At 44.8% G+C, this 12,795-nt stretch overlaps 1 protein-coding gene across 1 annotated transcript in view; it reads right to left on the bottom strand.

Annotated features, from left to right (window-relative positions):
- itga1 (integrin, alpha 1) overlaps nucleotides 1-12,795 on the bottom strand; it is a 253,566-nt gene that overhangs the window by 85,553 nt on the left and 155,218 nt on the right. Inside the window, exons 12-14 of the mRNA XM_038790877.1 lie at nucleotides 9,018-9,157; nucleotides 5,687-5,830; nucleotides 1,125-1,217 (exon numbers count right to left, since the gene is read on the bottom strand). Of these exons, the coding sequence (XP_038646805.1) occupies nucleotides 1,125-1,217; nucleotides 5,687-5,830; nucleotides 9,018-9,157 (377 nt within the window). The remainder of the gene's footprint in view (nucleotides 1-1,124; nucleotides 1,218-5,686; nucleotides 5,831-9,017; nucleotides 9,158-12,795) is intronic.

The raw sequence follows: 12,795 nt of genomic DNA, 5'->3' as shown, positions 1-12,795 counted from the left end.
TTTATTGACCCAAAATTGGAGGTAAAATAGAAACATGAAAGATTTATATAATTGAAAAAGTTGAATTCAAAGAGCTGTTTAAAGACAACGGAACCAAAGGTGAAAGGGGAAAAGGATATTTAGGGGAAGGGATGTTTGGCTGACTGAAGTGAGTGACTGGGGGAAAGCCCTGAAGTCCAACTCCTTTGTGTGGGAGTTACTGAGAAGATCTGAACATTCTGAATGGGAAGCAACCACCTTGTGTTAAGATAGAAGAATCATTGTTTTAGGAAACAGAACCTCCTATTGGAATTCCACCTCTGAGAGGAAGTGTCTGAGAAATCATGAACAGTACCTTTATTAAAATGACAACAATCCCCCAACTTGGGTAATATTACTGGATTTCCATAGGGGTTATTGCCAAAAAGGTACGTTTGGCCAAGTATTTTTTAGGGGGTTGTTCTGCAAGACTGTTTTAACTGTGTATCGTTGGGGAGTCAGGAGGTGAGTTAGCACAGACTTTCCAGCATCTGACCTGCTCTTATAGCGACAGTATTCATATGGCTGGTCCAGTTCAGTTTCTGGTCAATAGTAGCCCCCAGGATATTGATAGTGGGGGGACTCAGTGATCTTAATGCCATTGAATGACAAGTGGTGTTGGTTAGATTCTCTCTTGTTGGAGGTGGGCATTGCTTGGTGCAAATGTTGCTCGTCACTTACCTTCCATGATGTTGCTGCTGCTTAGGAGTTTGCGTTGCTTGTGTCACTTTAATATTGCCAAGAGGGACCTAAAATGGGCATTAGATACCTTGGGCTGGATTCTCCAGTCCTCCAACTGCATATATCTCAGCGACACCCATTTGCTGGCAGTGGCATCCCACCGCTTGTCAATGGGATTTCCAATTGAAGCCATCCCAAACCACTGGGAAAACTGTGGGTGGGTTGCGTTGCTGGCGGGAAAAGAGAATTTCAATGGCTGGAAAACTTTGGCCCTTAATTACATGCATGAGAGGACTAACACCTATTTTAAAGCAGTCACCAGGAAGACCCCCAAAATCATTGGAACCAACATTAGGTCTAACGCTCTTCAGGTGTCCTTTGGGTGTGGGATGTTTTCAAAAGACTGCAGGACTTTTCTTCCTTACCTCATTCGATCTGCCTGTATGAAGCGATGAGACAGAAGGACAACCACAATGCTGCTTCAGTGGCTCAAGCATCATTTGATAATGAAAACTTTTCTAAAAAAAGACAGAAATGGAGAATGAGATGTAGATTTTAATGCTACTTTTACTTGTGTAGTTAATTTAAGGTTCCAGTACCAGCTGGGGTTACTCATGAAGGCCCTGCCTTCTCAACCTTGCATCTCGCCTGAGGTATGATGGTCCTCAGGTTGAATCACCATCAGTCCTCAAAAGGTGAAAGTAGCCTATGGCCTTCTGGAACTATGGCAACTTTACCCATGTTTAAGGTTGTATCAAATTCTCATTACAATTTGCCACAGTCAAAATGTTATGGAGGATAAGAGTCGGGATGTGTGGGACCATGGCCAAAGGTTTTACACGTCCTCTGCTGCTATTGAATTTATTGTAAGTCTCTTGTATAGTGCCTCTACAGAGGAGAGAAAGAAGAGGAAAAATACTTCTTGCCTAAAAGTTATATGCTGGTGATAAATGGCACGAGAGGGAATGCAACGTCTTCCTGCAGACATGGCATTTTGCCAGCGGCAGTCTCCTTGTTTATATGGCTGCCTGAGTCACTTAAGTGGCCAATTAAAGGCCATGTTCTGCCCCCATGATCATTTTTGCAGGGCACAGTTCTGTTAGGGGAGACAGCCAAGTAAACTCTGCTGGCCATCCAGCAGGTTCCCAGGGTGGTGTTGGCACTCTATTGCCCAAAGAGGGGCCACTCAATTTCAATAGCTGACCCCACGCCTAACTATCCACCATGGATCCTGACTCAACATCCCCCCAGAAACTTACCCTCCGACCCTCACAATTGCAGGGGTCTGCCTGCCTGACTCCAATTTCCCTGTAGACACTTGCACTTCTTTGAGGGCCTGATCATCCTGGAGTTGTAGCCTCAACAATAGCCACCGTTTGTAGTGGCACTGCCGATTCTGCTCACATACCCGCTGTTTAGTTGGCCTGGTAGGTCTTGTGGATGGGCCGCTATCCTCAGCTAGTTGGCAACCTTGATGACAATTGGCCACTGGCGGCAAGATGCTGCGCTGCCCTGGGTTCCGCCATATCATGAAATGGGACCGGCTCCCACGTTTTCCCGCCGGTGAGATTTCAGCCTCCATGGAAAAATTTAACCCATGGAGTCAGGTTTACATTTCAAAAAAATTCTAGGCACAATTCAAGAGCTATGTTCAAAATCAGATCAATGCAAACTTTGTTCCAAAAGTGTATTACTGTCTAGCAATGTGTGAATGTTAAGGAGATAGAAGGTAAAAATAAAGTTATTCCTGGTTCTTTTGGGAGTGTGTGCATACATCATTGAGTTTTCACTCACTACTTGCTGCATAGTGAGTCTTTTCTTTTATATGGACTATACTTTAATTATAAAAATGCTACCTGAAACAACACTCTCCAGTAAAATATACTTCTCATTTTGGCAACATTTCTTGAATTTTTGCAAAAAAACAAGAAGTATTCATTTAATGTTTGCCAGTGAAGAGGCTTATATTGAAAAGTTTATTTTTATACTTGAAATGAAATGAAATGAAAATCGCTTATTGTCACAAGTAGGCTTCAATGAAGTTACTGTGAAAAGCCCCTAGTCGCTACATTCCGGCGCCTGTTCGGGGAGGCTGATACGGGAATTGAACCATGCTGCTGACCTGCCTTGGTCTGCTTTCAAAGCCAGCAATTTAGCCCAGTGTGCTAAACCAGCCCCTGATAATAACAACTTATATTTGTGTATAATTTTAAACATAATAAAACGTCCACAGAGGCTTGAATTTCCCTGCAGACCGAGAGGCTCCCAACATCTCAGCAAAATTGCTGGCAGGGTCACAATTCTGGAAATCCTGCCCTCAAACATGGCCCACATCATTTTGTGGGGGGAGGGAACTGGGGTTTGTTTTAAATTGCAGATCCATGGTTCACAGAGGCAACTGTACATGTTCAAGTGTAGTTGTCTGCAGTAATACCTGATTTTGGCTCCTGGCATGTTCAAAACACTCCGTGTGCACTTTATACATGGCAGGAGAAGGTCTGAAGCTGCCAGAGTTCTTTGGAGAGGTAGAGCACCCTTTTGCACCTTGCTGTGAGCCATGTTTGAGGGCAGGATTTCCAGATATGTGCCCCTGTCATAATTTTTGCTAAGATGTAGGGAGCCTCTCAGTCTGCAAGGAAATTCAAGTCTTTGTGGACGTTTTATTATGTTTAAAATTATACACTGATATAAGTTGTTATTATAAGTATAAAACTAAATGTTTCAATATAAGCCTCTTCATTGGCAAAATTAAAATGAATACTTCTCGCTTCGGAAGGGGTCAAGTGCCCTTTGGGAGAGGCAAAGTGTCCCCTTTTGGGAAAGGTAATGTGTCCTTTTGGATTGTTAAAAGTAGACATTAATGTCCATAGAAAGCACATAAACACATTGGAGCGGTCAACAAAACTGTCAAGAGCTGTCAAGAGAACCATCAAGAAATTTAAATCTTCCCTTTAAATATTTGAAAAAAACTTCCAACAGTGTTAAAAACAATCGATGATTTCTATTTCACTCAGTCTGTTGACATAAGCCCTATCATTACCGGAAAAGAGAGACAAAGTGAAATCGACCCAAAATTGCAGAGTGTTGGATCAAGCAAGAAACGATGTGCGAAACTCACCGGCTTCATAGTTGCCTTTTCTCACCTCAGTTAACAGCACTGTGCAATCTCAAAGTGCTGCCGAGGATCACACAGCCAGCTGGCGGGGAATTGAATAAACAAGCCAGCAACGCTCGGAATCTGAGATCGGGGCACCCTTTTAAAGTTAAATTTAAGGTCCCCCCCACCAGACATCAGAATCTCCTGTGGTGATTGTATATCTGTGTAGATGCAATAAAACTGAGCAAGCGCTAGAGGGAGCACGGGAGAGATATAAATACAGACGAACAAGAAGTCAGGACACACTTCACAGGAACGGGAGCTGGTAGCAAGACAGACTAGCAGCATAGATGTAGCTTTAAGTTAAGCACTGAAGAGAGAACGAACTCACAATAAAGCATCTACTTCAACTTTAAGACTACGAGCTTTATTAAGACACAAGGAACGACACATCTCCCCACACCGACAACTGGATCCTACCATGGATAAGGGTCACCCTCAACCTTCAACCCATGCAGAGGGGGACATTACCCCCCCCCCCCACCACCTACCCACATATCCCCTCGTAGATACGGGGTGCCCCCACACTTACTCAGAAGGGGAGCACAGCCCCCAATGGAGGAGGGTAACCGACCCATTGGTAGTGCCCATGGGCAGTGCCGGGGAACTACAGGTGGCACTGCCAGGGTGCTGGGGGAAATGACCAGACATGTACCACAGCCCCTGGGGGCCGCAGGCACTTCCGCACCCCCAGTGTGGTCATGACAACTGTGTTTTATTTTTGAAAAGCAGTAGTGATTCGATCCGGCATGACGTCACGCCACTGGGTGGGGGCCTGTAGAAGTCAGGTACCTGACTTCTACAGGGCAGATGAAAAAAAACTTTCTGGCTGGTTGTTATGGCATTAAGCCCTTTAATAATATTTTAATTTATTTAAAAGTATGTATATCAGGGCATGGACCTGATCACGTCATTGGAGAGGGGCGGGGAAGATCTCAGACTGAGATTTAGCTGCCATTTCATTACAGGATTTGCACCCATGGCTAGCATTGCAGCCTATATTTCAAATCGAATATAACTTATTTGGAACTGGGTTGTGTTCCAAAGAAGAAATATATTGGACTCGGAACGTGAACTCAGTTCCTCCATGCATTTGCCAATCTTTCGTTGGTGCAGACCAAAATTAATCCTGGAATGTCCTAATCAACAATATTGCCAGTAGGATTCATTAATAAAAGATGATGGCCAACGAATAGCTTATTACAACAATGAGGGATGGGCAATAAGTATGCTTTCCAATACTGACTGCCTTCCAGCAAAATTATCAAAATACGTTTATCCTGAATTTTGATGAATTTTAAATGAAAAGTAAGCAAAAGCATACAAGGCAAAATTTTTACCTGAAGAAAAAGGTAGATCTGGTTTGGTGGGGAGGGTGGGGTGTGGGGGTATAGGGTGGTTAAAGCCAGAAAAATATGTTTCTCATCTCCAACCCTTCCATTTCTTGTTTGGACAGAGGTTGAAAGTTGAAAAGAGGGAATTTTTAAATTTAATATGCAGCTTTTGAAATCTAATAGCTACTAGTTGGATTTCTCAGGCATCGAGTAACCTGGCAGCTACCTTGAGGTGAGGGCTTAATACCTGCTTGAGAAGCCCCGGGTGGCCTTACCGGCTGCTGTGGTCAGCCAGCTCCCAGCCTGACTGGAGACCCAGTGCTCACATGATAATATGGCTGAAAGTACATTTTTAGTGTGCTGTTAACAAAATAACATTGAATTATTTTGTAGTTTGAAAGTAAAGTTACTGGATATTAGGTGCCCGATGTGATTTGTTTTCACATGATTGTTACTGCACTTGACAACTCAGATACATATTGTTTAAATGTATCACCTCTTTTAAATTGTATACGTAAACTCTTCCTTGCTCTTCTTTCTCAGATCCCATATACATAGGAGCTCCAACCAGAAGAATATCAGTGAATGAATCTTTATCGATGTCAACAGCACACACAGCACTGCCAAAGTATGAACCAATCTGGAAAAAGTAATGGTATTTAGGTCACACAAACAGAACAAGTCTTTGCTTCACTCAGTATGCAGAAAAACAATTGCCCTTACTTTACTCATTCACTACACTGCAGTGGCTTTGGGGCCTTCAGGCAGCAAAAGTACAGTTGATTTGATTGTAACACTGAATGGAGACCAGAGGAAGAAAACAGCAACAATAGCTTGCATTCATATAGCACCTTTAACAATGAAAAACATCCCAAGGTGCTTGGAACATAGCGTTCAATTCTGGTCGCCACATTATCAGAAGGATGTGCAGGCTTTGGAGAGGATACAGTAGAGGTTTACCAGGGTATTGTCTGGATTGGAGGCTATTAGCAATGAGGAGAGGTTGGAGAAACTCGATTTGTTCTCACTGGAATGACAGAGGTTGAGGGGTGACCTGATAGAAGTCTGAAAAATTATGAAGGGCATGGAAAGAGTGGATTTCAGAACTTTTTTACCAGAGTTAAAGAATCAAATACTTGGGACATAGGTTTAAGGTGCGAGAGGCAAAGTTTCGAGATGTGTGAGGGAAGATTTTTACACAGAGGGTAGTGGGTGTCTGGAACTTGCTGCCAGAGGAGGTGGTGGAAGCAGGTATGATAGTGACATTTAAGGGCGCAGGATTGAAGGGCCAAAGGGCCTGCTCCTGTGCTGTACTTTTCTTTGTTCTTTGTTTCATAAACAGGTGAGGAAAGGATGGATGCTAATTCAATGATAGAGTTGTTAAGAGGAGTGACCAAAAGATTGTTCAAAGATATTTGCTTTAATTATTGTCTGAAAGAAGCATAGGGGGATGTATAAGCAGAGAGTATTAGAGAGAAAATCCACAGCATTGGGCCAAGGCAGCTGCAGACACAATACTAATGGTGAGGATAAAAGGATGGAAGATGTGAAAGAAACACAGAGGGCTGGATTCTCCGTAGCCCGACGCTGAAATTGGGGGTGGCGATCGGGCGGAGAATGGATTCCGATGCCGGATTCGGAGCAGGCGTCAAACCGGCGTCATCAGGATGCGGGCCAATGCAACGCTGTTGGCCATTGGACGGTCCACCTGCGATGCTCCATCCCCGATGGCCCGAGTTCCTGATGTCGTGGGCCACATGCGGTCACAGCAGTCGGAACCCGGCATGCCGACTGCAGACAGTGTCCAGGGCCGCAACCCTCATCTGGGATCTGTGCTGCTGGGCGTTCAGGGGTGGGCATTCTGCTGGGGCTGGGTGAGTGGTGAGGGATGGACAGGAGATGGGCTTTGGGGCCTCGGTTGGCGGGTTAGGATTCGAGCACAGCCAGCGCCATGTTTTCAGCGCAACGGTGCAGGTTGTCAGCCCTATACATGCACGGCTCGGGACCCAGCTGTTCTCTGCCCATTTTCAGTGCGTTCCGTGGGCGTTTCACATGGCGCCGGTGCTAGCTCCTCACCGGTACCGGAATCAGTGAGGGGTTTGCGCCGATTTTCCTGTCATGAAACATCCGTGGACTCTCAGTTCGCGCCGGCACTTAGCCTCGGGAACGAAGAACCCACCCAGAGTTCTCGGAGTGGGCCATTGTGTGGCCTGAGGAAGTTACAGAGATATCTGGGGTGATGCTGTGGAGAGATTTTAACACAAGAATGAGAATTTTAAATTTGAGGCACTGAAGGTTGAGACCTAATATAGATCAGGGGTGTTGGGTACGTGGAACTTGGTGATTAATAGTATATGGGCAGTAGAATTGCTTAAGAGATTAGCTGAAGTTCACAGAGTGGGGGGTGGGGGGAGGTGACAAAGACATAGTTGAGGCCTTCCTCAACACATGTTGTTGGGGTAGAGATATGTGGTGCTTGGAGTAAAGAGGATACAGAGTTGGGAACTCAGCTCAGAGTTGAATACACTATCAATTTGGCAAACAATCTGGGACTGCAGCTAGTGGCATGGTTCCTAATCATAATAGTTGTGGCAGAAAGAGCTACATTCTTGGAACAGGGATGCGCAATTGCTAGCAAGACAATAAAATGGATGAAACTGATAATGGGGTGGTAGGATTAGTGGCCCAACCCTATTAAACTGGCCTATCACTTGCTTAATGCAAGCAACGAGAGAGGAGAAAATCTAATGTCTGCCAATATTGTAGATTTATTGCCACCATGCATGTGTAAGCTACAGATACTATGACAGAAAAAAACTATTACACAGGAGCAGCTGCTGGGTTTATTTCTTGTGAGATGTGTGTAATATTCCACTGCCAGGCAAAGACATTGTGAAAATACCATTGGCAGCAGGTTTTCCTCCAAATCACACACCATCCTCATTCATAGAACATTGAACATAGAAAATACAGCACAGAACAGGCCCTTCGGCCCACGATGTTGTGCCGAACTTTTGTCCTAGATTAAGAACAAATTAATCTACACCCCATCATTCTACCGTAATCCATGTACCTATCCAATAGCCACTTGTAGGTCCCTAATGTTTCCGACTCAACTACTTCCACAGACACATCTCGCTGTTCCTTCATATCCTGGAGCTCCCAACCTGATATCAATGTGGGAGACCCATGGACACAAAGACTACAGCAGTTAAAGGAGAAGGTCATCATCATTTCCTGAGGACAAGTAGGAACGACGAATAAGCACAGGCATCATTGCCTACATTCCAAATATTAACTTTCAAAAGTTAGGTGAAGAAGCTGAGAGATTTGAAGAAGGTAATTTGATAAAACTGGAATCCAGCTGACAAAACTGTCCTCAATGTTTCCAGCCCACATTCCCATAGCTGTAATCCATATTTAATTGGAAACGCCTGTGTATGTTTCTAAGCGCCCCGCTTCCGAGTACCTCCAAATGACACTCAGCTTTTACTGATTAGCATGTCAATAATATACCAAAGGCTCCGATTTCTCATGCATTCTCTGGGCAAAACCAGTGTGACATTTTACTTTTAAGGTCACATATAATGTTAGATTGTTGCACGATGATCTGCTCTGAACCAGGAATTGGGAAACAAGTTTTAAATTTAGATTGTTAACAGAGAAAGTAGAACCCTTTGACATCTTTTCTTATACCGTAAAATTTAATTAAATATTATAGTCAGAAAAATATTAAACTCATTGTTTAACATAATGCAGAAATGCTATCATAGCTTTCAAAGACATAGAGCTGAGCATAATGCGGTGCAATTATATTAGTGAAATACCTGTTCTCCTTTCAGAGTCTGCAAAATCATCGTCTGGCCCTTTGAAGTATAAATAATAACTTGTCCAGTATGATTGTATCGAGGTTGCCCAGCAACATACCACACAGCTCCAACGACTGAGACAGAACTCAGAGAGTAGCCTAAATATTGGAAATCAAGAGACTGTAGTGAAAGTTCAAGCAGGGAGTCAGTGTTTTGTAGAGATTTCAATGCGATGAAAAGTACATCTGTCCAGTGTGCAAACTCTGCCCTGTTTATTTGCATTTGTAGCATAAGTCCTAAATAGCTATATTTGTTTTGTAAGATACTAAAATAGAAGGTGGAATTAAACTGGAACATCTTTTTATTCAAATATACCTGTGGTGGAAGTAACGGGCGAGATTGTCCATCCACCGATGCCGGAATCGTGAAATACGATTGGGCGGAGAATTCAGGGTCAGCCGAAAATCAAGGTTGCCGGAATGCCATTCTTCAGTCCCGTGACAGCAGCACAAATGCGTTTATTCTGCACGCCATCCGTCTGTGCATGCCGCTGCTGACTGCCCACTGTGAACTTAGCACCACTAGTCATAAGGGTGCCCCCACAGGCTACCCCCCGAGGAACTATCTGGGTACAGCCTACCCATCAACGGGTTGGGCTCCATCGTAACCAGTGGCTGGGATGAAGGTTGGAATGAATTGGAATTCCGCGAATTCTATGTGACGCCAGTGCTAGCCCATTAATGGGACCTGTATCGCTCCAGGACTGGCACTGCTATTGATCACATAGAACACTCGTGATTCAGTCTAGCATTCAGCACAGTCTCCCAAATGGAGAATTCCGCCCAATATGTCTCGATTAGTATCATAGGCCGCAATTCTCCAATCCTGCGGCCAAGTTCTGACGTCGGCATGAAAAGCGGCGCCAACCACTCCGACATCAACGGTTCCCGATAATGAGGAATGCTAACGGTCCTCGGGGTCTAGGTCGGCGCCAGAGTGGTCCCCGCAGCTCCAGCCGTCGCATGCACTTGGGTTCCCATCTCCGCCGGCCCCGGGCAATATGGCAGAGCTCCACAGGGGGCCAGCACAGAGGAACATAGGCCCCCACGGAACCAGCCCGCACGCCAATCGGTGGGTCCCGATCGCGGGCCAGGCTACCGTGGAGGCCCCCCAAGGGGGCGGATCCCCCCCCGCCCCCCAGGACGGCTCCCGCAGACACATCTTCCAGGTCCCGCCGTGTGGGCCCTGAGTAAACTACGCCGGTGGGACTCGGCTGAACTTGGCGGCCTCGCGGCCCGTTGGGGCCCGGAGAATTGCCGGGGGGAGCCACTTTCAACGCCCCCCAGCCAGCACGGCAGCGATCCTGCGGGTGCCTGAGAATCAGCGCCCGGGAAGGGGGGGCAGGGCGCGATTCTCACGTTTCCCCGGGGATTCTCTGACCCCGCGCGAGGTCGGGGAATCCCAGCCATAATGTCTTGAATTTTTAATTGTAGTGAAGAATATAAGAACTATGAGCAGCAGCAGCCAATTTAGCCCCACGAGGTTGCTCCGCCATTCAATAACTGATTTCATCTCAGCCTCATCTCCACCTTCCTGCGCATTCCCATAACCCTTCAGCCTGCTACTAGTTAAAACATATCTATCTCCTTCTTAAATGTGTTTAATGATTTGGTGTCCACTGCACTCTGATATTGAGAATTCCCACAGATTCACATCCCTTTGAGTGAAGTAATCACTCCTCATTTCTGTTTTAAAGCTGAAACCCCTTGGCTTAAAACTACAGCTCTCATTCAAGAATGTTAAACAAGGAGAAACATTCACTCTACATCTATCCTGTCAATCCCCTTTTGCATCTTATATACCTCAATTAGATCTCTCATTTTTTTAAACTCCAGTGAGTATAGCCCTGAACTGCTCAATTTATTTTCATGAGACAAGTCCTTCATCACTAGAATTAATGTTGTGAATCTTCTCTGAACCCCCTCCAAAGCGTTTACATCCTTCCTCAAGTAATGGGACCTAAACTGTGTGCAGTACTCCAGATGTGGTCTCACCATTGCCCTGTACAGTTGGAACAACATTTTCCTACTTTTATACTCTATTCCATCAGCAATGAATGCTAAAATTCCATTTGCCGTCTCAATTCCCAGCTGCACTTGCATACTAACTTTCTGCGATTCATGCATGAGGACAACCAGATCCCTCTGCACCAAAGCATTTTGATGTTTTTCTCCACTTAGATAATAAGTTGTCTTTTTATTTCTATGACCAAAATGGATAATCCATTATCCATGGCTAGATGGCTAGGGAAATTGCAGATGCACTAGTGATAATTTACCGAAATTCACTAGACTCTGGGGTGGTCCCGGTGGATTGGAAATTAGCAAACGTGACGCCACTGTTTAAAAAAGGAGGTAGGCAGAAAGCAGGAAATTATAGGCCAGTGAGCTTAACTTCGGTAGTAGGGAAGATGCTGGAATCTATCATCAAGGAAGAAATTGCGAGGCATCTGGATAGAAATTGTCCCATTGGGCAGACGCAGCATGGGTTCATAAAGGGCAGGTCGTGCCTAACTAATTTAGTGGAATTTTTTGAGGACATTACCAGTGCAGTAGATAACGGGGAGCCGATGGATGTGGTATATCTGGATTTCCAGAAAGCCTTTGACAAGGTGCCACACAAAAGGTTGCTGCATAAGATAAAGATGCATGGCATTAAGGGTAAAGTAGTAGCATGGATAGAGGATTGGTTAATTAATAGAAAGCAAAGAGTTGGGATAAATGGGTGTTTCTCTGGTTGGCAATCAGTAGCTAGTGGTGTCCCTCAGGGATCCGTGTTGGGCCCACAATTGTTCATCAATTTACATAGATGATTTGGAGTTGGGGACCAAGGGCAATGTGTCCAAGTTTGCAGATGACACTAAGATGAGTGGTAAAGCGAAAAGTGCAGAGGATACTGGAAGTCTGCAGAGGGATTTGGATAGGTTAAGTGAATGGGCTAGGGTCTGGCAGATGGAATACAATGTTGACAAATGTGAGGTTATCCATTTTGGTAGGAATAACAGCAAACGGGATTATTATTTAAATGATAAAATATTAAAGCATGCTGTTGTTCAGAGAGACTTGGGTGTGCTAGTGCATGAGTCACAGAAGGTTGGTTTACAAGTGCAACAGGTGATTAAGAAGGCAAATTGAATTTTATCCTTCATTGCTAGAGGGATGGAGTTTAAGACTAGGGAGGTTATGTTGCAATTGTATAAGGTGTTAGTGCGGCCACACCTGGAGTATTGTGTTCAGTTTTGGTCTCCTTACTTGAGAAAGGACGTACTGGCGCTGGAGGGTGTGCAGAGGAGATTCACTAGGTTAATCCCAGAGCTGAAGGGGTTGGATTATGAGGAGAGGTTGAGTAGACTGGGATTGTACTCGTTGGAATTTAGAAGGATGAGGGGGGATCTTATAGAAACATTAAAAATTATGAAGGGAATAGATAGGATAGATGCGGGCAGGTTGTTTCCACTGGCGGGTGACAGCAGAACTAGGGGACATAGCCTCAAAATAAGGGGAAGTAGATTTAGGACTGAGTTTAGGAGGAACTTCTTCACCCAAAGGGTTGTGAATCTATGGAATTCCTTGCCCAGTGAAGCAGTTGAGGCTCCTTCATTAAATGTTTTTAAGGTAAAGATAGATAGTTTTTTGAAGAATAAAGGGATTAAGGGTTATGGTGTTCGGGCCGGAAAGGGGAGCTGAGTCCACAAAAGATCAGCCATGATCTAATTGAATGGCGGAGCAGGCTCGAG

The sequence above is a fragment of the Scyliorhinus canicula genome, chromosome 3 (assembly GCF_902713615.1).
Source record: "Scyliorhinus canicula chromosome 3, sScyCan1.1, whole genome shotgun sequence".
Taxonomy (NCBI): domain Eukaryota; kingdom Metazoa; phylum Chordata; class Chondrichthyes; order Carcharhiniformes; family Scyliorhinidae; genus Scyliorhinus; species Scyliorhinus canicula.
This window is presented reverse-complemented; position numbering and strand designations above follow the sequence as displayed.